The following is a 26738-nucleotide window of genomic DNA, read 5'->3' on the forward strand; positions in this document are numbered from 1 at the left end:
TTTATGTATACATTTTATAAAAATAATATAATTTAAGGAAGAACATATTTATTGTGATAAATATTCTTTCATATAAAACTTTGTCACACTTCAGATCGGCTCTCTTTGTTACTTTCGAAAATTACATATTCCTCTACACAAGAATCCTTTCGCCTCTTAACTCTCGCTGTGTTACTAGCTCTGATATTTTTGGAGTATACTCGTAAACATAATTATTCTTTAGTATCCTAGTAATTGCATTGGCAATATAATTTTCATGCTTTGGAAACGAACAAGTATTAAACAGGGGATCTAACGATCAATAACATGCTAAATGTATGGCAGTAAGTGTAAACTTACTAAATAATGATTGTAGAATCATTATTTTAAAAAATGACAGACATGACAAATCTCAATAAATATAGATGCGAAATGAGGAACATACATATTAACATAACATTCGTTATATTACATATACTGTGTAAATCATATCTGTAAAAAATGTCACGTTTATATTTATCTTCCACGCTGTAACTTCATCTATATATAACAGTTTGTTGTATCTAAACCTATTTATCCTGCAATAGAATGCTGTTTTTCTTTTTTTTTTTAATCAGGTGTAATATATTTCTTTTCTACACATATTTCCGTTTAGACTCAGTACAAAATATTAATAATATTCATCGCAGTTCTTCTCTTATTGATTTCCCTTTTTGTAAGTACTTCGATCGCAATAATCTACGGGGAACAATGTCAGGTAACCATTTTCTAACTCGATACATTCTACAGAATCCGAAACCAGCTGTTTCGAATGGTAAAATATTTCACTGTGGAGGTGATCCACGATTAGCAGACGTAGATTGTGCAGACGTATTCAAAGTTGGCTTCTGTCTTTTAATTTTTTAATTTGATCTTCCTGCATTTATATTTATTCATGTCTGCTAATATAGAATCACTTCATGTAGATACAAAGAAAGGCTCGCATTTTAGCGCTTTACGCCTAATAATTACAGTGTAGTTGTTACATCACATTGATGTATTTAATGTACATCATAAGTACTCAATTAATAACAATATAAATTATATTGTACATTTGCCTCATGATTTATAAAACAGAGAATAACAGTTTTAAGGAAATTAGATTTCTGAAAAAGTATTAACAATGTTACTGAATAAGAAAGTTTCACAATAATAATAACTAAAGGCAAATATAAAATTACGACATAAAAATATCAGACAATAGTATAATAAGAGACAATTTTTATATTTTAGATTTTATACTCCGAATGTTCGAAAAAAGTACTACACTAGAAAAAATCTATTCTTAAACAATTCTTTTTCTTTAATAAGAATTTAATTTTCCATTTTCATAAAATAAAATATTTTAAGGTAATAAATCAGTCATCAATTCGCAAATTAAGTACCTAATATATGTATAGTTATTTAAAGTTCATTAAGAAAAAAATAATCTTGTGTTTCCTATTTACATTTATATATAGTTTATATATATAGATTTTTATAGCTTAATTACAATATTACGTTTGTTAATCAGAATGATTAAATTGTTGTTAAGGAAAGATCAAATACAAATTAAGTAAAAAAAAAAAAAATAAAACTTTTCTTAATCTAAATGATATCGAAGAAAAACAGTACATGTCCCCTGCTTATTTCCTCTCAATTTAAATTAATGAACGCAAGAAAAATGATATAAGTACGCGACTGCACGTTAATTATAACAGGAATGTAACTAATATATCAAACTTCGGTTTTCTTAAGAAAAAAAAAGTAGCTAGAAGAATACCCTTAGTAAAATCAGTACAAGCACATAACGGTAATTTCTATATAGAGAATTTTTTTTTAAGGCACATAATAAAAGTCTAAATCTAAATAATTATATCAATTATGTACCGAGTCACTTCTTCGCTGGTACTCGCTAACTGGGCCATTTCAAACTATTGTGTACGTTTAGATTCGCATACAACTAAAAAAAAAAAAAAAAGAAAAAAAAAACAAAAAAAAACAAAAAGACAATTAAAATTTCCCTTTTTTTCGAATCAACCTTCGAATAACGTATATTATAAACCTTTTTCAAATTTTTTCCTCGCGTTTGTACTGTTTTCTAATATATATGTATATATGACGATAGTATCTTCGATCGTATGGTTGATCTCATATATTTTACTTTGGTTCTATAATGAATCTTTCGTACTAAAATATATTCAAAATAATGTCAAGGCATTATTGCAGCGTAGTTTCTACCACTTTTCTCTTAATTAGCTAAAAACTGTACCCGCAACTGTACTCGCGTTCGCTATCATTTAATCAAATGGTAAATTAGCATTGTGATAGATGTTATGTATGATGCACGCGCGTCCTATGTGAAAATATAGAAATATATAAAAAGATACCTTAAAAAAAGAGCAGTCATCGATATGTTTGCAATCGTAAAATGGAAGCGATTTTTTTCTGTTAAAATGAAATAAGAAGAAAATCAACATGTTACTGAATAAATCCTTACTTTCTGTTTTTCTCTTCGTGCACGACATTAGATAAGCTTTAAACAGATAGTCTTTACCTGTGAGTATATCTCGATTTTATCATTTATAATCTATGAAACGCTATTAGCAATCAATTATGATTTTATTTTCTTGTTGCAAACTATCGATAGAAAGTGACTTTTGATACCTACGAAACTTAGTGATTCACGAAAGCCGAGGTCGGGTACAGCCTCTGAGCCAATCGCTAAAAATATAAAGTGCCTTCTCTCTCGCGATAAGTACCTAAGTAATTCGTGAAGTATCTAGTGTCACAGTAGCAAAATGTGTCATGCCAGCATGTTCCGCTCTGTGTTGCCCGACGCTCTTAACGACGTTACCGATTTCGCCGACAATGCCGAGTGCCGTCGGCCATTCTGCAACCGTTAAGAATTATCTTGTTTAGGCAAGAGATTTATTCGTTCCTCGTCGCTGTTCACCTTCTTCTTAACGGGTGACATTCGCATCACATCGGACTGACGAGCGAGAACGTCCGTATCTAACGCACTTAGCGAATCACGCTTAGCTTGAATCTCCACTGGACTCGTTTGTACCTTGAATACACACATTTGATATGTCAGAAGTTGAAAGAAAATAATTATCGTATTAGAACCTAATTTTGTAGCTGGATTTGGAATACATTGAGGTTTCCAGCATAAAAAAGGAAAGTATTATTATAATTATTATTTTTCACCTCAGCGCAAAATCAGTATTTAACAAAAAATATTTTAAAATAACTTTTATTAAAATTTCTTGTTAAATACTGATTTTGCAGTGATGCAAAAAATAATTACTATATGTGTATTATATATGTATACACACACACGTGCGCGCACACGCACACACACACACACACACACATATTAGACAACACAAAATTATCGCAGCGCGTATTAAAAGTAAAGAAACGGCAAAAGGAGAAAAGCAAAAATTTAAAATTGGCCAAATGCATCTTAAAGTAGAGACTTTAAGCTTTAAAATAAAAAAAAAATTTTCAAGTACGATAATTTTTAACAAAGTTGCGATAATTTTGTTGCCTAGTATGTGTGTATATATATACAGGTTATCCCAAAAAGGTCGGGACACTTAAATATATCGGAGAATGTAAGTTTTACAGAAAAGTGTTTCAGACAAAAGTTATATGGTTTGATAATATCTATTTACTGACTCCTATCAGTTTGACCTTGAGTTGCGTAGCCAAGGTCAGATTAAAGTTACATTAATTTTCTTAAATGGAACACCCTAATAAAAAGTACCGATACTTTAATATATCTTATTGCATTTTCTTGTAGTCAATTTCGAGAACTTTTCAAAACTCTATAAATAAGTTTATTTTCGTTAAGTACTTTCCGAATTATTACGCTTTAAAGTTACAATACACTGTAGCTTTCAAGCCTTACAACTCGGAAAGTATTCAATGAAAATAAACTTTCTTGTAGGGTTTTGGAAAGCTTTTGACACCAGTTATTAGATTCTGGAATCAAAAATAGTGTTCTATTTAAGAAAATCAATGTAACCTTGACCTGACCTTGGCTACGCAACCCAAGGTCAAAGTGATAGGATCAGTAAATTGATATTTCTAAACCATATAACTTTTGTCTGAAGCATTTTTCTGTAAAACTTATATTTCCCGAGATATTTAAGTATCCCGACCTTTTTGGGACACCCTGTAATATATATAAAACTACTTTAATAGTACATGGGGGCATGTCCCAGTAGGGCTATTCTGTAACTCTTTAGCGACAATTCGGTATCGTTACAGCGTCGTTGCGCAGATATTATATATGATAGAAAAGCTGCGTAACGATATCGAATTGTCGCTAAAGAGTTACAGAATACGCCTATAGGAACGTTAAAACATACTGCTATATGGCTAATTATTTAAATATAACTGTTGTTTTAAAATTTAAAATCAAACTTATTTCCAAAATTTGATCAGTTTTTATATTTAAAAAAATTGGAAAAAAACTGGTAAAAAAATTGAAGAACAGCTCAAGAATGTAAGATATGTAGAAACCTTGGCTGATGAATTCCTGACTTTCCCATCGTTTCGCGGCGAGATGAACTTCGAATTCGTGATCGGACTAGCGCTGACTGGGAGCGGAGACGTTGGCGCTGTTACACTGCGTATGGGCGAATGTACAACGGAGTCTTTTCCCTTTTCACTATCAGTCAATCTGTCTGTGGGTAATATTGGAGATTCAGGTACACTGCGATCATCTTCCTCCAGAGAATGCAGCAACTGCAAATTGATAAAACCATCGGTCATTTCGTTCAAACTTGGCAAAAGTTTTGTGACAATTTATAGGATTACTGCACCAGTCAATGAATAATCTTCAGTGGTTATTTAAGAAAAATTTTAAAATAATTAGTCTTCAAAATAATAAACTGCAAATTAATCGATATTATTTAGATCTGATTTCAGATTTGATTAATACATCATTTTTATTTGAAAATATACAATAATTATATTGGGTCGGAACAAAAGTGCATAGCGGCACTTATGTGATCGAGTAAGTCTATCTGCAAATATCTAAATATTTGTTTTTGAGTTTTATTTTAAAAAATGCTATTAATTTTTGTTCCAGCTCAATATTAAGGCCTGTTTGTATTCTTCCGTATATTTATTTCTGTATACTTTTTTCTTAAAAGTAAAAAGAAATAAAAATAAATTTTCGAGATAAAAGTTAATATACATTGGTGCAAATAAACCTAAGTTATTTTACTTGTACACTGATACAGTGATCTTAAAGCTCCTGACTCCTCGCGCGGTTATATTGAAGTCGTGACGTCATAAACAAAAAATAACATGTGAACGTTTAATCCGTGGCATGTATAACGAGAATTTGAATAAAATAGAATAATAAAGTTGCTTTAAAATACTTATAAAAATAGGCCTTGACTTTCCTCTTTTTTTGCCTAATAGTCAGTAAATAGTCGTAAAATGCACGTAAAGTGAAGCCTATTCAGACAAGAAAACACACAGACAGCTATTGAAAAAAAGAGTGAAAAATATACTTTTACGTATAAAATTCAAAGAAATTTTACTTGCGGCTCATTTTTTACGATTTTGGTAAATACGAGATAAGGTACATTTTCACAATAAAACACATAATAACGAAATGACATGCACGACAACATTTCATTGGCAACGTGCAGCGTTTCACGTCTATTAGTTTTAATTTTTTTCGTAATACTACGTCGCCACTGTCAATGCGGAGTTTTTGGTTGAAGAGTTAGAAGCCTTAATAGCTTATGTGACAAATTGCAACCTTCTCCACTTCGTCGTCGAATTGATCCTGACTAGGCAGCGGATCCTTTTGACTTCTTTCTAAAAGTGTAGCGCGCTTTGCGGCAAGATACAGGGATCTCTTGACTTTCACGTAGAACACCTCAGTCACTGCGCGCACTGTGTAATCCGGGATAAAGGTATGACGCAGCATAGAATCCAAATTGACAGACTGAATGCTTCCGACTGTCTGTGGATTTGCATTCGTAGGCGATTCAGCTAAAAACAAAAAAGCATATCGTTCAGGCAAAAGTTTCGTTTACATGCACATAGAAAAATATCAGTTCTATTGCTATGAAAAGCTTACTCGATATACTTTAATATGTGATTAATTTTCTCCTTTTAAGTAACGGTTATCTTTAACAAAACATATTTTCTTGATAATAATTTTAAAATATCACAAATAACGTTGGATAAAATGGGCTGATTTTGACTCCAGAGCAAGTAAAACAATATGTTTTTTATAGTTTTTGAGGTGCAGTAAATTTGATTTTTAACAAGTGTGGAAAAATAAAATTATATGCCTAATACTTTTAGCTAAGGTTGTATTTTGAATAAATTTTACGTTCATAAAAGATTCCTGGGAACTTACGAAGTACTAAAAATAAGTAAATAATATTTTTAACTAAGAAGGTATGATCGATAGCAGATCTCAGCAAAAAGCAGCTTATTGAGATATTATTGAGAACCTATTAATTATTGAAATTTTAACAAGTTTTGGATTCCATAAAATTATTATTGGTTTCAACTGCATAAAATTAAGTTGATGAACAGTTTTTGATAATCATCAATAAGATTTTACGTTCTATTTATGTGCATAATTTTCTTAACTTTGCATTAATTAAAATGTCGAATATAACTGTACAATTAAATAGTTGAGCTACAATGTTTCAATGCTTACAATATATTATCGATAGCATATTTTAATACTTATTTTGAATCTTACTACAGTTTAGTTTTTAATAAATATCTTTGTAATAATTTTCTAAATTATCTTTTCAACAGTTAAATTTTCTTTAAATTATCAAAAGTTATCTTTAGTTCATAAATATACTTTCATCAACTTTTTAGTTGTACTGAAAAACTGCATGATGAATAGAGTTAAATTTTAATAAGATATAAAAGATTTGCTATATTTATATAATTTTTATGTATAGCAAAGTATTATAAAAGAAACGTAATGTAATATATCAGTTGTTCGATGCATGTATCATAAAATGTCAGGTATAAAATTATAACTTGGAACTTTATTTTCTTAGAAACTACATGGTCAATTGATTTGAAATTTTAATATCATATTAGTTTCGCTTTAAATAATATTCTATATAATTGTTAAACAGATTAAAGCATTTGATTTTTCAATCATACCTCCTTTAATTTAATTATATGTACTTTTGTATGGTGGGCAAATAGCATTAGTATCTCGTTCTTACCTATTCCGATATTAGCGGTAAGAGCTTGCGATCCAAAATATGTGAAAGGGCCGGTCTCGAACATCATGTTCTCTTTTCCCACTGTCACTTCGACGCGACCTTCTAAAATTAGCACGAAGTAATCGACCGCTTTGCCTTGTTGATAAATTATCGCGGCCGGATCGGTTTTGACTTTTTCACGCGACTTCACTTTAACGTGATAAATAATATCTTGTTTCAGTAAACGTCGCAGAATCGTTTCTGATATAACGTCGGGTTTAAACGTGTCCACAGCTGCAAGAATCAAACACGATACAATTACAAATCAAATACCACACAAGATATATCTTCGAACGTTTTGCAATCCGTGCAATGTTACTTACTTGTTGATAAGTATTGAAACATCGCCATCGTTAATTGCGGCGAAATATGAATTCGTTGGTTTTCCTTTTTTTCCGTGAATAATGTAAAGTCTGTTGGCATATTCTGACGCACCTGCCTTTTGCGTTTACTTCTATTATCCGCTGCAAGAATTAACGTATTTTTAATATCGAACACCTTACATGTGAATTTGACATGTTAACTCAAAAGAATTTTTGAATTTTTTTAAGCGCGAATAAGCAATAGAACAAAACCTACTGAACACATCTGTCTCATCAATAATCTCAGCCTGAATTAATTCTTCAATAACATCTTCCAATGTTACCAAACCAATCACCTCGTAAAACGGATCGCCCTCGCCTTCGTTGTTAACTCTTTGCACAAGAGCCATATGGCCTTTGTGACCTGAAAATACACGCGTCATTGTTATTACTAATTTTCATGAAATCTATCTGGAAAAGAGGAAATTTAAAAGAAGTTGTATTGTACAAACCTTCTTTGAATTGCTTAAACATTATATCCAGTGTAACATCTTCGAAAATAAAATTACATGGGTTTCGATAATATTGGCAGAGCGTTTTTAGAGGCATGTTATCATCAGGATCGACAAAAGCGAGATCTTTGATATATAACATGGATATTATGTTCGTTCTTACATTTTGGTATACTGGTATACGTGAAAATCCTAAAAAAATAAAATGCATAATTTAATCCTTTAAATTTCCGTTAATTCAAAATTAATGGGAAAATCTACAATCATTAATAAATGACTATTAAATAGTTTATTAAATGACCATCATTATTAAACCTATGAAATTTATCTTTAATAAATTAATATAAGACTTTAAGACTTGTGAAATTGTCAATATAATGGAAAATAAGGCGGCGAATATGAATCGGGCGCGGTAAACGGTGCGCAATGAGTAGTTATTTCAATGCACTATTTAAAATCATATAAAATTAACGTTTAATAAATTATTGTAACATTATTAAATAATTATTAAATAATCATCATTATTGAACTATATTATCAGGATCTTATAAGGCAAAATGTCCACCTCTCTGAGATTTATTTTTAATAAATCAATATAATAAAATTAATCTTTAACAATTAATTATATAATATTTACAAGCGATTAATAAGAAACGCGAATATCATTAAAATTCCCTTGAAAAAATTCTCTCAATATTAATCATACCTGATTTCATAATCTCAGACACAGTTTCAAAATCTAGAATAGCATTGTAGTTCAACATGTATACATCTTCGATTCTGGTCATTACATCTACTACGGTCTTTTTCCGCAGTTCTAATGCTCCTGCAATTATATTTACTTCATCTTTCTCTAAATCGTTGTACCCGGTCGTTACCTAGAAAGGTTCCTGTATAGTATTAATATATCAATTTCAAGTATTCATGCATTTCATAAATATTTTTAATAAAATTTTTTCACGTGCAAGATATTTGCAATTGTTGACACTTGTTATAAATAAACTTGGATAATTGTAATTGATTATATAAAGGAACTACAGTTAAATATCGGAAATCGGTGTTAATATAAGCTATTTCCTAACAATTCCGCGAAGCATTCTAATTCAATTTAATTATTATACAGTCATTTCCTTACCTTGATCAGCTCTTTCAATCGTTCTCGATTATACACATTCCCAATTTCTTCACCAAGAATAACATCAAGTAACTTGCTGATTGGATAACTTAATGGAAAAGTAATTAGCATTGTCAATTTAGTCAGATAGATAGTTTTTGCACCAACACATAATCCATGTCTGCTGCAAATAGCCTGCAACATGTACATGTAAATTATAGTTTCAAGCTACAATTCAAAATTATACGAATGAACCGGAAAGCGTATGGAAAATGCATATTCAATTCAGAAAACATACCTGTGGTGAAATTTCTCCAAAAATCACAATAGCTAACGTTGAACAGATAACGGCGATGATCCCGGATGTCAATTCATCCAGCAATATTGTGAATATCGAATTGACAAGAACGTTGGAAAACAAAATCGAACACAAAAGGTAATTTCCATGATTTCTTACCGGCTGAATAGTTCTCGCATACTTTTTCTCCTACAACGAAGTTATACAGCGTAAGTGAAAGAAGATAAATGAAAATGCGTAGATAGGATCAGAGTGTTTACTCAAATTATGTAAAAACAGAAAAATTTCCGGATTGATCAGAAATGTTATTTAAAATTTATAATTTGTTAATGCCATTTTCCAACTAATTTTTCGATAAAAACTTGCGAGTTGTTCTAAAAAGTATGTGGCTATACTATACTTACTTTAATCAATTTTGCATTATAAGAAAAAAAAAAAATTGTGAGAAAGACAGAATTTAAAAATAAAACTGCAAAAAGTACTAATAAAATTCTATAAAAATCAATTTTGAAGAATAAAAAATAAGTTCCCTGAAAATTTCAGGTTTTTTCGATAGCAAACACCCTGAAAATGTAAGAAAATTTTTGCTTATTCTTACTTTTTCCGTACCAGTGTTGACGAGTATTTTCAATTCGGTCCTATCTATCGCCATTAAACCGAGATTGAGACCGGAGAAAAGTGCGGACAAACTGAGACAAACGAGAATGATCAAGATAGTGAGCCAGAGCGGTAGTAATTTCTCATATGTGCTGATCTGAAAGTCCCGAACTATAAATAATTGTGTCTACTCTGAATAACACGAAATTTTATATTAAACTTTATAACCTTGTGACTATTCGTCTACACACAGAAAAATGCCATACTACAAATTACTTGAATTAAGTAAATATTATTTGTTTCAATTATTTCGTAAATTTATATATTCGCAAACTCATCATGTTTATCATAAGCATTAAATTTATTCAAAATATATTTTGAATTTCATTATTTTGATAATTTAATAATTAAGTTAAAATAAAAATTCGATTAGCTTATTATTCTGACTTTTCTTCGATAAAATTTTATAATAATCTTAAAAAGAGAATATAAATTGTTATCCATTCTCTTATGATTACATGAAAATGAGTATTTAAATTTATGATATTTTAAGCCTATTATCAAGAAAATATTCTTTGCTAAAGAAACAATTATTACTTAAAAGAAGAAAAATAAATTAAGTATATTTTTAGATTTAGTTCCTTGTTCTTAGCAGTAGAATTAATTTTCTGTGTGTAAATAAAATTGAGATGTGGTGAGAACTGAAAATGTGCTCACAGTGCTGTACAGCGCGGTGCCTTGGTGTCTAAATAGTATGTCGTCCTTCTGCAATCTCTCTTTTTCGTACAAAGGCCGTTTTGCGCATACGTAAAACGACGATCCCAGAGGAAGTACTACGCGAATGATCGCCGTAGTTTTCTCCACGTTTTCCACCTTAAATGTTACAATATAGCTTTTTATATCATCCCAAGCAGAACAGAGAATCATCACGACTTTAAAATGATGTCAAAGTGATAGTAAAATGATCATTAAGTCACTTTTCGACCAATCATGATTCACTTTGATGCCATTTCGACATTATTGTGACTCGATGTTCTGTTTGGGATTTTTCGCGTACACTGAAAGAATTATTTCTTAGAACTTATTCTTAAAGTCATAGTAATCGTTAGACAACACGAATTTCAAAGAATTTTATTACAATTTTAGTAAAATATAATAAAATTCTTCGAAATCCACGTTATCTCACGATTACTATAATTAATAGAGAAGAAGGAGGTATTATGGCTATTTATGGCTACTCGTATTATCTTCGTTATTAGGTGGCCAATTCTAATGATTACTTATGGACTTATTCGTTTAGTAGTCTGCCGTTTTTTAATGGTGCTAATATGGAATAGTTGACAACAGTATTAAGGTATTTTTAATTTTGAGCACTTCGAAACTTCTTCATATGTATACACTCAAACGTTTTCTTTTTTTATTTAATTTTTTATTCGACTGTACACATTTTGAATTATTCAAAGTAAAACAATAATACTTATTTGTTAATATAGATAATTTGTTAATATGGCATAAGCAAAATTTTTATATCAAAATATTTCTTTGAAAAATTGTTCGTCACTCTACAGAACTGCGTTCAGAAACATTAAAGATAAATGTTAAACAAAAGTAAAATGATATCTCTAATATTTCTAATGTTTTCGCACATGAGAAAATTACAAATCAGGAAAATTCTAAACGATGAAAAATTAAAAATGTATAATTTTACAAAATACTGTGAGTTTTTTAAACTAAACTAATTTTTTAAATTTATTTTTGGGCTAGCCGTATTACCACCATTTTCTTTTCCACTGACTATGCAATGCGTTACATTTAAATCACGTCTTTAGTAATAAATATTGCATTATTTTGAGTCTAAAATTTGTTAAACAACACTTTAAAGAATATAATTGTTCAAATTTCAATATAAAATATTATTTAATGGTATTAACAAAAAAAGTTATTCAATAAAATGAAAATCGATGCCATATTACCTTCTTCTCCTCTATTAAAAACAAAATAGTTTGGTTAAATTTTATTAGACTTTACTAAAATTATAGGGTACCTCCGGTATTGCCGTACTTATCAAAAACTAAATTTATCAATATTATTTACTATGTACAAGATAAATAAGTTACATCAATAAAACATTACACTATCTACTACTTACAAAAAAATTTTTTAAACGAAATATTTATTTTCTTATATTTATAAAAAACACTTTTAGGAAAGAGTGGAATGTATGGTCATTTATGAATGGAACTATCAAGCTACATAAAGGATGCAGAAGCTGTACACTTCTATTTTAGTATACTCCATGTTTTACTGCTTCTCTGCACTTATGTATCATATTAATAACCACTAAGCTTTTTACACTTCCTACGGAGAGAGTAATCATTTTACATAGATTATAATGCATCGCTCCACTACACAAAATAATGGCAAATTCACTCAACTCATGATGGTTTCGTTTATAATTACATTAAAAGTAAAAAAAAAAAACTGAAATTATAACACAATATTCATATAACATAAAAAATTGCTGCAAGCAAATTACCTTTACTCCTACTACTTTTTTTTTTCTAGCTTCTATGGTATAAATTTTCGTGCGGCGTAAATAACGGAATTACTCTAGTAAAATTCTTTGAAATCCATGTCCTCCACAACCACCATTATTTTGAAAGTAAATTTCAAGAGAAGATTTTCTCTTTTTCTCTTTCCTCGAGCGACTCAAATGGCGATACTCACCGGAAACTCGTTACTTTTAATTTTGTCGCAAACAGCACCCCTTTCCGCCGACACGTCGGTGAAGGTGATCAAGGTGTCCTTCGTAATACCGGTGCCAAATAACCGAATTGTCGCCTCAGTTCCGGCCAGGATATGAGGAATACCCTTATTGTCGTGACTGGGTTCTTTCTTGGCCTTGTCTATTCGTAACCCTTCGATATGTATGTCCGTATAAGGACTATCCAGTGAGGAAGTTTTGGAGTCATCATCTAACAAATTACCGCGTCGCGCACGAAAATATTTTCTGGAAATAATGCATAGAATAAAACATTAGTATTGAATTAAAACTAATATATTCTATTCAACAATTCATTGTTTTCTATAAATATATATTAGAAGGATGGGAGCACTCTTTACAAGGAAGAAAGCTTTGTAATATCAAGTAACATTCGAATAGCCTTATCTACATATTTCGAATCAAAGCTAGTTAATTTATTCAAGAAAGGAATTGAAAAATTATAAATAAGTAAATCATCACAGAAAATAATGACGATTATAGAGGAAAGTCGCCAATAGTGGTAGCTCTCCTAAAGTGGCACATACTTACTTCTTGGAAACTAAACATTGCATTGTATTAATACTGAAACATCATCTGCTTAGATATTTAGAGAAATAAAAACCAATAGTTCATACATTCTTCTTTCTATATAAACTCTATTGAAAACAAATTAAAAAAAAAAAAGAATAAAATTTACACAATTTTCTTTTGCAAATTACGATACATAGTTTAAACAATAATAATTATTGTAATATTAGATCATTTTACATGTTTATTTCTTCCTAAAACTGTTTTGTTTATATTTTTCTCTTCTTTATTTCCCTAGTAGTGCGGTTTGCAATATAAAATCGCTGTGCAACGTAAACTATTACACTTTTCCGTGAAAAAAGATAATTGCTACGAAATATTCAACTACAATGTTAACATATGTTTCATAAGAATGTTCTTTTTTTTCCAGAATTGGCCAGAAAAATCCAGTGGGTGGCAAAACCCAAGATAAAATCCGGTTTTTATCATCCTGAACTTATCCAATGGAAATAAACTGGCAAAACCTAACAAGCTAACTAATACATAATATTAAAATATATTAATATAGTCAAGGCTGAGCAAAATACATCATTTAAGTATAATATTTGAAATACAAAAATACTGGCATCTCGGTATCAATGAATTACAAAATACAAAATACTTTTAACCTTTTACCTTTCAATTTGTAATATAAAATACAAAATGCTTCCGAATTTTCTGTTTGAAATACAAATATTTCTTTGGCATACCAAATATTTTTATGGTGTTAGGCCACAGCAGAATTTTAAAAACTTCAAAAAATTTTTTTTTGGCTTAAATAATAATTTAAGGTCTTAGAAATAAGGTACAAAATGTTACATAAGTAGGAAAAGCTTTGTAATAGCCAATTAAGCTTTGTTCAATTCATTAAACACTAATTGAAACTTTAAACGCGCTTTTCTCGAAACCATGTTTTTTAAGTCGGAAGGATAATTCGGTCAAATCTTTACCGATTTACTTCAAATTTTAACTGCAGCTTTAAAACGATATTCTAGATGGAAGTACGTACGGAATTTTAATTTCATTGTAAACTTTTTTTGTTATATATGTAAATAATTTTCTCGTCATTTTTTTCGTCAAAAACTAAAATATTTTTTTATTTGTGCACCATTTTTGCAAAAAACGAAAAAAAGAGATTTTCGTACGTACTTCCATAGAAAAACATCTAGATTTAAAATATCTTTGGATTTTTAGTCTAAGTAAAAAATTATGAAAGAAACCTTTCCGCCCGTGTGACGATGTCAAAATAGAAGGCCTCTACAAGCGGATACGTATCACTGCCATTTTTTATTATAAAAAAAATAATAACAATATTTCAATAATAAAAGATAAGTAATAAAGTGGTTCATTTGAATTTTTCTCTCTTGAATTTCATAAATTCTTCAAAAGCTGTTTTCTTCGTGCGCTACTGTGGCCTAATCCCTTAATTCGATCTTTTAATTATGATAATATATAATGTTAAACTTTCTCAACAAAGCTAAGCTACAACAAGCCGCGCGGAAATTTTGAGCTGGTTTTTAGTCGATTAAACAGAAGAAATTTAAAATGTATTTATTAGTTGTAATTGAATTTCATAGAAAAAAAAAATCAGAATTTAATCAAGATTTTTTATCAATTTAGTAAAGATTAAACTGATAGGTAGATAGAACCGGAACAAATTAACTGATTTGTTTTAGTTATTTCTCATAAACGTTCCGACATCGCGTATTTCTTTCTAGAAGACCAATAAAAAGCCAATAAAAGTTGTTTGCTTGATTACAAATAATGAAATCATATAAATTTACCGTTATGAATAAGATTGGGTAAAATATATCATTAAAGTATTTGAAATACAAAATATTGGGAATCTTAATATTACAAAATATAAAATACCTTTATGTGCTTCGCTGAAATACAAAATGCAAATTGTATCAAATACAGTATTTCAAATACAAATATTTCAATTATGTTCAGCTCTGAATATAACTTTATGCAACAAGATATTTATATTTTTGTTTTATTTTTGGTAAACCATCACTAATCATTATAGTTTAAAGAAAAACGGAATCAACCAGTAATATTGAAAACTTGTAATAATAAAATTAATTTCCGTTCAAATTAATATGTGAAATAAATTTTTAAAACATTGTAATATGAATATTATTGAAGTTCATAATAATTTTTAGTTCAATGAGAATATAATAATAATAATAATATAATAATAATAAAATTAAAAATTTTTATTATTAATATAAATCTGATCTCTGTTTACTATTCTATATTGTGACAAAGCTCATTTATTTACACAATATGTGTATGTGTGTTGAAGTAAAAATAATAAAATTTGAAAATTGCATTTGTTTTTAATAAATAACATTTTTAATAAACAACACTTTAATAATAACATTCTGATACTTTTTAAATTCGGTATAATGATGATTTCTGTAATATTTCTGAATTTCTAAAATTTGTGGTTAAGTCTCTAATATTTTTAATTTTAAAAATTTCTTTGTTAATTAAATTCAAATAGTGTGGAATACAATTTAAAAAGGTTTTCTTTTTAAAATATTTTGTTGCGCTTAATAAAATAAGATCAATTTTTCAGGTTTTCTTCCGGATAATACTGGTAAAAACCGGTTTTTATCATTGAAGTAAACTTTAAAAAATATAGAATTTTGTCAACCCTGTTTTTTTTTCTGCGTAGATTCACAGCTCGCATTTTTAATTCATTTTCACATTATTATCGCATCGTCGTCGTTGCACATCATTATGTGGTCGCGACATTTTAAGTACAAACGTAATCCGCAAAAAAAAAAAACAGTAGTCGATAAACGCTAATATGTCGAGTGACACATAAAGCGTTATCAAGACGCACTCCCAAGATACCAATATAACTCGTTAATCTACAGAATGAATCGTAGAGAGTAACGAGAGCCCTTTCATAAATAAGGCTATCGCCTCGAGATATTGAGATAATGATATTTCAGATGGTCGATAAACATAAAAAATTACGTCACTGCGAAACGTGTTTGCTTAGCACAAATCGTTTAATCGTCTTAGATATTGCACGAACTACTTTTATAAAATATTGAATACAAATAAATGAGAGAATGCACCTACACGCATTTTTTATACATGCATGTTTTGCGCTCTAAAAAAATGATTATTTTTTCCATTAACAATTTTCTTTAAAAGATATTATAAAAATTATAAAACGTAGCAAAATATTCATTCCACTGCTATGAAAATCGATTGCTCAATTTATTTTTCACTTATAAATAACGGTTATGTTTAATAAATATATTTACTTGACAATAGTTTTAAAATAGATTCATCACAAATGTCAGAAAAGTTTATTATCGTTAAACACTTAAAAAAAGAAATTGTACCCTTTCGAAAAAATACTCCCTAAATTTCGTACGGTAAAACGTCACTCTAAAGGAAAATTAAGTCTGTACATATAAATTTTTGAGTGCTTTTTTACTCTAGAAAATTTGAAGAGTTAGCAAATAAAATTTTTGTTTTTACTCAATATTCTGAATAAAGTATTCAATTTACTCGGAATATATATTTTGATTTTACAATAGATTTGTGAGATACTTCAAACAATAATATTCATCTGATTTAAGTAACTTGCATTACGTGCATTTTCTGTGCGTAGAATTCAAGTGTTTTTTAACAGGCAGAACAAGGCTGATTTTGCTGAAGCGACCTTTTCATAAATCACGAAGCGATAGGTCGATTATTTTAACTTCGTATTTTTTTCGGCTCGATGAAGCAGCGCAGAGGAGAAACGAAACCGCGCGGCGTAATTTTATTATAACTGTAGAAAGCGGTGCGTTCCACCACGCGGTATACGCGTGTATACGCGGCGACGACGCGCGCGTGCGACGAGTTATCGGAAACAGCGGGATATATAGGTCGCACATACTAATTTCTATTTTTACTCATTAAACGCGGGCCAAGTTTTGTGTATTGAATCGCAGACCGTTGGACGGCTGCCAGCAGCGAGAGAGGTGCGGTCAATGGTTTTGACGTTCGAATAGCGTGTGCAGTTATCGCTTCGTCGTGCCACGGCGTGTTAGACGAATTCCTCAGCGAGCCCAAATGTGCGCGTCTAAAGTTGCGCATTCCACTTGCCGGGAGCGATAATATATACGCCCTAACGTTTACTCATCGTAAGGCGACGTCGTCTTCTATTACCTAATCTGACACGTTTAGTCCCCTGCAATGTTGATGGACAAGTAAACACAGCCGCTGACGAGAAGGCGGTATGAGCGTGATTTATTGAAATACTTAAATGGTCCGCATGCTGAACAAAGTCATTCGCCTTCTCATAAATCAGCGTCGTAATATTCGTGGGAACAAACATAGATAATTGTGCGTATATACGCGTTTCGTATACATATATACATTTCGTAGATACATATGACTTTCGCTCTCGTGCTGAGCGCGAGGGAGTGCAAGGAAAATAATTAATATCAAATCAACAATCATTGTCTCATACATAAGCAAAAATGTGTCAAATCTTCTTGAAAGAATTTGACCTTAAATTTCAGCAAAATATTATATTTGTATTTCAATATTATAATAATCGTCTAAAGAGCACAATTATGATTGTTTTGATATAAATAGAATTATTAAATTATTGTAATTCTTGGTTTAAAGATATTATAATTTCTTATGCGATATTTTATTCCTCTCAATTCATGAAAATTATAACTGAATGAAAAGGAATGTATTTTTCTTGACGAAATAATACAAAGTTTCTTTACATAAGCAAGTTATTTTGTATATAAATTAGTATCAATTCAAAAATCATTGTCTCGTATGTAAGCAAAAATATAAAATCTTTAAAAAGTTTGATAATCATAATTTCAGAAAAATATATTTTTATTTGAACATTATATTAGTAATTTAAAGAGTTCAATAATTTTAAATTTTAGTAAAATAGATTTATTTAAATATTACAATAGTCATCTAAAGAGCATAATGTGATTGTTTCGATACTAATAGTGTTAAATAATTTTAATTCTTTTTCTTTTACAAGAGTACACAAAGTTTCCTTATATAAGCAAGTTATTGTATAAAAATATTTAGTATTAATTCAAGAATCATTGTTTCATGTAAGCATAGAATATGAAATCTTTAAAGAATTTGATAACTATAAATTTCATCAAAATATTATATTCAAATAAAGTTAATTGTATAAGAAAAATAGTATCGAATAAAAAATTATTATCTCATATGTAAGAATATAAAAAACTAGAGTTTGATTTAGAGTTTGATAATCATAAAGCAAAATATTTTTTTTACATTTTTACTTCACCTTCTATATTTTTGCTTTACCTTAAAAATATGAATATGATAGTCTTCTCAAGAAGACAATATAACTGTTTTAATATAATAGTATTAGAAAATTCTAACTCCTTAATTCGAAGATGTTGATATTAGAAAAAAAATCTTGTTAAGAAAACAAAAAAAAATGTACGCTAAACGTTGATAAAAAAATTTTACTGAAATTTCGTTAAAATTTCACTGAAAGTGATATTTCAGCAAAATTACTGAAAAGTTGCTGAAATTTTACTACAATTTCACTGAAATAAATTTTTTTCAGCAAAAATAGTAAAAAATTATCGAAATTGAACTAACACTTTGCAAGTTCAATAAAAAATTTCTCTGAAAATTAACTAAAATTTCTCTAAAAGTTTATTAAAATTTCTTTGATATTTTTGCTAAAAACAATTTATATTCAAATTATTGAATGTTTATTAAAAATTCTGAAAAATTTCTACAAAATTAAATTAAAATTTTTCCAAAAATTGTTCTGAAAATGTAATATTTTTTTGAAAATATTGAATTTCTCTGATATTTTTGTTTAATTACAAAAAAGTTTTCAATTAAATTGTTGAATAATCACTATAGAAATTCTGTAAAAATAAATAGCAATTTTACTGAAAATTGTTTTGCAAATTTAGTGATAATTTCTTTGAAGAAATAATGAAAATTTTCTAATTTATTTCGTTGAAACTGTTGTAAAATATTACTAAAGTATATAATACGGAAAAATTGAAAGTTGTTTATTCGCAAGCAGTATGCGACACTACTAGATATACATGGAAATTCCATATTTTTCGTATGTAAAAAAAAAATGCAGTATAAGAGGCGCAATATTAAGTGATCTTTTTCTTGTTTTGACAAGAGTACTTTTTAAACAAAACGATTCCATTTCATCAAAAGATTTCTTGAAAACGAGTCTGCAAAATGAGACTCCAGAGTGAAATACAATAAGATAATTTTAACAGTTTTATTAAAATTAATTTCAATTTGAAAGAAAGAATTTGATTCGTATTACGTTGAAATTATGTTAAAATTATCCTGAAATTTCGCCGAAATTTTGCAGAAAAATGTTCCAAAACGTGGAACAATTTTAGAAAATTTTTATGTTTTAGTTTATTTGTCAGCAAAATTTTTACAAGGAATAGGCAAAAAATATTTATAAGGAAATACATTTTATCTTGATTTCAAATGACTTAATTTGTGTGAAATATAGTAACACAAGTAAAAAAAATAATAAAATTCTATTAATTATATCTTTAAAAGTATTATTTTTTAAAGATTTTTTCTATGATAACTTCAAATCTATTTTTTAAATCTATTTTGGAGCAGTTAATTTTTTATTTAATAATGCTGATACTTAAATTTTGCATGTACTTCGCGTATATATTTTCATGTTTTAAAAAGGTTTTAGAATCTTAGTGCTTTCTTACTACGTTTGCACATAATCTATTAATTATATTTTCCTCTATACTATATTAATTATATTATTTGAAATTTGTACTAATAACTATATATATATTTTTTGGTATTAATACTTTTTTTATTTTTTAGCCCATTTTATGACTTTTTGATTAAAATAAATGATACATCACAGGTATATCATTTAAAGAACAATTCGCTTTCCATATATGCGTATATATGTATGTACATAGATGTGACTGAAGAATCTGAAATCGTTGAATTGACATTTTCGTGGACTCGATCTTTCGATTGACTTGGCATCAATTTTATTCGAACTGGTTGCAATTGAAAATACGCGTTAATATTATATCAGGAAAGTATCAATAAATTTTTAATTACGGTTTTAGTTTTTGAAATGTTTTAAAGTTTGTTTTACATAAGAATTCCGTATAAGCACCACGACGATTGCGTAATCACGTCACGCAGCTCATCCATCTTTTTTAACATAAGTACTTGATGTCTGCTACCGCGCGTCATGCTTGATTTTTTATCCAATATTTTTTTCAAGATTGTTCACTCAAATTTTATAAAAAAATTCCTAGATTTTCTAGGAATTTTATTCAAAATTTCAGGTGAGATTAGAGAATTTTTTAATACAGCTTTGAAATATTTTTATTTTATTACATCTTTTAATGTTTTTTAATCATACAATCGAAAAAAAGCTACTTGAGTTTTAAATATTGAAAGAAAAGTATTAAAAATAAATTGAAATAAATGACGTATAACGATCTGTTTAAAATATGGCTATAGATCAATCGAATTCGACTACATGATTAAACGCAACGGTAATTTAGAATAACATAATTTTTTAAATAGAAACTTGCAAATCACACAAGAATGTATATAAATGTATGTAAATATCGATATTTATTGCTAATCGATTGTCAACATTATTAAAAAAAAAAGATTAAAAGAAACAATTTTGTCAAAAAGAAAAAAGAATTTAAATTTAAAAGTAAAATTTTAAAAATATTTTTTCATGTATCAATAAAATCCCATAAAAATCCATTTTTTTCAAGAATAAAAAATATTCCCTGACAATTCCAGATTTATTTGTTTTTCCCTGATAGTAAACACCTTCTTTTTTTCAAAACTTACAAAAAATATTACTGAATAAAAATATACATACAAATAAAACTATACAAAATTTTTTCACATAAATAATATCTATTTATCATTTAAGATTATCAATTTCTTTAAAGAAGATTTTATATTTTTTCACGTTAATATAAAGTCATTCGTATAAGTTTAAAAACAATTTAATTGAAGTAAGGCCAATAAGAACAAGCAAAGATTTGGATACGTAAACGTAATAATGCGAATACCAAAGAGGACTCCGTAGAGTCAAAACGTTTGTATTTATTAACTGAATTTATAAACTGAATGTGTGTTCAATTCTAAATTAAAGAGATATTATTTATATCAACGTCTAAATCTTTGCTCATTTTTATTGGCCTCACTTACTTTAAATAAATTGTTTTTTTATTCTTTCTTATACAAAAAGTTTGGGACCATTCCTTTTCAAATAAAAAGAAATTATATTTCTCGAAAATCCCAAAAAGTTTGGCAAATAAATAGTATAAGCTCTACGCCGTTTTGAAAATAAATAATAAAGAAAGTAATATTTTGAAGAAAATTACTACAAATTCCGTAAGATAAACGAAGGTTAAATAAACGGAGACGTTATACAGAAAAAGTTAAGATATTGACGATCGTTCAAAAATCTCTTCGAGAAACGGAAAAAATTATAAATAGAACTTAATAGTCTTGCCAAAATGTGAATATTATATAGAAAAATTTACAATGTTATACAAAAGACGAATTATTTATTTGCAGAAATTTTAGAATACTTCCTTATAATGTCTTAAAAGTAGCAGTGAAATAACATTTTAAATCTTGTCACGATAGAATAGAATAGATGAACATAAGTTCCAAAAGATTTAAATAAATGAAGACGCTACACAGGAAAGTTAGAACAATTGGCGATCGTTCAAAAATCTGTTCAAAAAATGAAAAAAATTATAAATAGAATTTATATCTTGCGTCAAAGCATGAATATTCCAAACTCAAAATGAAATATGCATATACTCCGTAAAAACGGTTTTGTTTAAATATCTAAAAATTTAGTTTGCTACAGATCTGAAAATAATTATATTAAATCAAAATAATTATGTTGGATTATCAAACTAGTTACAAGAGGGCCAAAACTTTTTGCTAATCATGCTTGAGTATTCGTCATAATTATTTTGATATATATGATCCAATAAAATTATTTTTAAATCTATATTTAGCTAAATTTTTTAAATATTTAAGCATAATTGTTCTTTCTGTGTATACATTTATAGCTTTGCTTATACTTTTAAATTCAATCCTTTATACAATACGATGTGATAAACGTCATCTTATCCTAACAATGCTGTGTATCTCGAGTCTGATTACTTTTATGTGTATTTGAAGTGATTCAAGAATCTCTAAAAATACATTAACATACTTTCAAGGTTCTAAAACAAATTTCTGTATTTCATTTCAAAACAAAATAAAATGTAATATAGTTTAATTACTGAAGATTAATAAAAAAATTGGATAAAAGAGTTATTTGGCTTAAAAAGAGATTGTACTTTTTATAATAAATTTTACAATGCATATAAAAAAATAATTCTAGGATTTTAGTCATAAAATTTTGAAAAAAAATACAAAGACTTCAAATTCTTCAAAAAGTATAATTATTTGCATAATAGAAAATAAGTAATTATTAATAAGGAGTAAATAGAAAAAATCGAGTATCGCAAAAAATAAGCATTTTTTAAATATTTTGGTACAAGTATAATGTTCTTCTCAAAAGACTCAGTCTTGATCATAATGCAATTTAATGCCTCAATTCTGTTCCGAATCCATTTTTTTTAAATAAGCAATTTTCTTTTACAAAAATATTTTTTTAATACAAACAGACATTCAGATATTATTTTAGAATAAAATACTTAGAATAATTTTTATTTTTTTACTTTTCACTAAAAGATGTTGCCTACAATCCTGGGTTATTATGATTCGACACAAAAATGAATTTGGTGCTGCTGTTTGTAGGGAAATTGATAGTTTCGACCGCCCTATCGCCTTGCAAAGGTCTTCCGAAGGTTGTGCGTTTACGCGTAAAATATAAATAGTTTACATGACTGTGTAAACTGTGTGAACTACATAATGTCATCTATGTAAACTATGACCTACGGCTCATAGAAGATTTGCATTAGATATGTAATATAATAAAAATTTGATATATTGATCATTTCCTTTAACTTTTAATTTTTAATATTATATATTTGGTATTGTATATATATTTTTGAATTATTAACACATTGAAATCGGATATTAACAATTTTGGAATTTAATTTTAATTTTTTCCTGCATTATCTAATTTACAATAGTTTATATATTTTACACGTTTGTATTGTCTACATGAAAAAGGTTCGTGTAAATACTACGTATTGTTTATGTAAAAAAAAACCCGCAATCTTTGAAATATATGGCAAGATCCTGGATCTCCATCATTACGAAAATTTTTTTCGGAAGAGAGTGAGGGGGACTCTTCGAGGTTTCAAGAAACTTCCATGAATAGAAATCGATCGGGCACGAATTACCTTGTTTGTAGGGAAGCGGTTGGTGTAAGTAGAACATGTATTTAATAGTGTTTGTAAACTCTCTGCGCAATTCGACGCATCGCGATTGTAATAATAATCGACTTAATTAGGAAGAGTCTTCCAAGGCCTTTAATACCATACTACTGTAATATCAGTGTCCAGCGCGAAGTATTTATATACTTTCTATTACTTCATGTCTGTTTTTAGACCCTCTTAGTCATATTCTCTCGACGATTAATTTAGATAATTATTTGATAATTGCACGTTCTTCTACTAACACACCAATTTTAGGAATTGTTTCCGCTAACTCGCGGCATGCGGACAAAGAGAAAAAACCGACGAAATTAACGGAAAATACAAAAGTGTAGGAAAAACTGACGAAACAGATTGGTGTACGTACGGAAAAAAAAAAAGAAGAAAAAGTTGAAGAAAATGCAAAAAGTAAAATAAAAAGGAACAAAATAGAAATAAAAAGATAAAGATACGCACAAAGTAAAAATAAAGCTATACAAGAGAAGAAAATAAAACGAATAAAGATGAATAATAATAAAGCAAACTGATAAAACAAAGATAATGAAAAATAATGACCAAAGAAAAATAAAGACAATAAAGTAAAGAAAATAAAGACGAAAATAAAGATTATGAAAATAAAACTAATACAAATAAAATGGATGGAAATCGAGAAGATAAAATGAAGAAAAGAAGAAAGACGGAAATGAAGAAAATACAAAAGATAAAATACTGAACCAAAGGAAAAAAAATAAAGACGAAGATGACGAAGAAAAATAGGGAGAAGAGAAAAAGGCGCGAGCTTATATATTTAGACAGAAAGGAGACCATCAAAGTTTACTTACTCTGGTTGTACCAGGTAGTTTATGGAAACGCGGTCGCCGAGGTTGCTCCATTTTTCATCGCTGTCGTTTCTCAAGCAAAAATAGATGACTGTAACCTTCGCGTCCGGTGCCGTCCGGAATCTGTAGATCGCACGGTCGCCCGTCGATGACGCCAACACCGCGTCCAGAGAGTTGCCCGCGTTTTGCGGGCAGTCGCGGCTCGAAGAGGACCATCGTAACGCGAACTCGCGATCGAGACCGGTGCCCAGGAACTCGATGAGAGAAGCCCGGCGATCGTCGGCAGAGTTGGCACCGAGCGGCAGTGCCGACAACACCGCGAATTCAACTGCAGCCGAATTCACCGCAAACTGAACCACGCGCGGCGGAACGTCGTCGTGACGGGCCGCAGCGTCGTCGTCATCGTCGTCGATGACCGTCACCGCTCCCATCGCTGCTGTCGTCGTCGCCGACGACGACGACGATGGTCCCAACGTCGACGCACCGGCATTCGCTTGCTGGGCAACGTGTGCGAGAACAAATAGCGAAAGAATCGTCGCCGGCGCGAATCGCGAACGGCCGACATACTGCGCCATCATACGACCACTGTGACTCCGTGACTCCGCCGACAACTTCACTCGGCTCCCAGTGACGGCCAGTAGTTGTATTTATAACGCGCCGCCGCAACTGCGCGCGCACGCGCCACTCACCCGCTCCCTTTAAAGCCCGTATCAGACTACGCATTGAAGATTGAGATTGAAGATTAAAGATTGAAATTTGACCAATCAAAACAAGGAAATTTTAACTCCTTTTATTTTGATTGGCCAAAGCTCAATCTTTAATCTTCAATCTTCAATTTTCAATGCATAGTCTGATACGGGCTTAATGCTTCCTGCACACAGGATGCGGCAACCAATGCTCGACACGCGGCGGTGAGATGCGACGCAGTAGCCAATCAACATGTTGCTTTTACGGAAAAGCGATGGATTGATTGACTACTGCGTCGCGTCTCATCGCACGCGCGGCAAGTTGCCGCGTCTTGTGTACAGAAATCATAATAATTGCGGACTTCACCCTCACGCTAGAAGTTAAAGGCCGTTTCGAAAGGAGAGTCGTGCATCGCGCATGGATAAGTCCGCAAAATTTCGCAATTGCAAATCTGATGACGGGATGAAAAAGTGCATAGGAATAATTTGCGCGCGTAAACATTGATTGTTTCCGAATTTTATATAGAGAGATATTTCACAATAGTGGCAATTTACACAGCGTCGAAATTTTTAATGCAATATGACATATTCTAATTGGCTTTAATGCAATATGACATATTCTAATTGGCTGTTCTTAGAAAAAAATTGCGCTATGAGTGGGTGTAATTAATTCTCACTTGGACAAACAAAAGAATCTCATTCGGATACATTGTCGATTAGCTAATTTAATATAAAATTTTCTGATTGGTGGTATAATAGGAAATCTAAGCACCGGTCGATATGAATGACAGTCCTATATATTACATTGTGTTCGAATGGGACTTCCCGGTCAAATGAGACGCTCCCAGATTTTTTAAAAATTTTATGTCCAAATTTATAGTCGCCTGGGAAAATTGTCGTAACTACCAAAGAAGCATCGGAGACGCGGCAATAATTGAAGAGCTATGTGACATTATCAATAAAAATTTGCAATTGTTAACACAAATATTTGAATAATATTTTATTAAATTGTCGATTTTTTATTATACAAATGTTTTATAAATAAGTGTGCATAACTTATAAAGCTGTGATATACATATATTGTTGCAAAATAACAATTTTTTTGTTAATTTATTTATCATCTCTATGGATAATCAAACTTGGATGATAACATTAAAATTGCAGTTTTTAATAAAAATTAAGAATTTTTGGGTTATAAACACATAATCATATCTACAAAACATCAAAATAATAAATTATAAAATTAGTACTATATTATTAGTTTCTTACTCTCAATTAAATTTTAATAGTTACGCGAACTCCCGTAAGGTCAGATTTGAGAGTAATTGATTGTGTATTTAACTTTGTGTCTATGATACTAT

At 29.4% G+C, this 26738-nt stretch overlaps 1 protein-coding gene across 1 annotated transcript; it reads right to left on the bottom strand.

Annotated features, from left to right (window-relative positions):
- Positions 1–28: 28 nt before the first annotated feature.
- On the bottom strand, positions 29–25269 carry LOC105202552 (metal transporter CNNM4). Its single transcript, XM_011171128.3, has 14 exons — positions 24695–25269; positions 12825–13107; positions 10815–10970; positions 10099–10254; positions 9501–9689; positions 9224–9397; positions 8795–8966; positions 8089–8280; positions 7854–8000; positions 7598–7738; positions 7236–7508; positions 5786–6021; positions 4531–4755; positions 29–3067 (listed from the first exon to the last, which is right to left on the bottom strand). Exons 1-14 carry the CDS (start codon positions 25267–25269, stop codon positions 2900–2902), a joined length of 3087 nt encoding a protein of 1028 aa, XP_011169430.1. The 3' UTR covers positions 29–2899.
- Between the last annotated feature and the right edge of the window lie 1469 nt (positions 25270–26738).

This window comes from Solenopsis invicta, chromosome 4 (assembly GCF_016802725.1).
Source record: "Solenopsis invicta isolate M01_SB chromosome 4, UNIL_Sinv_3.0, whole genome shotgun sequence".
NCBI lineage: Eukaryota > Metazoa > Arthropoda > Insecta > Hymenoptera > Formicidae > Solenopsis > Solenopsis invicta.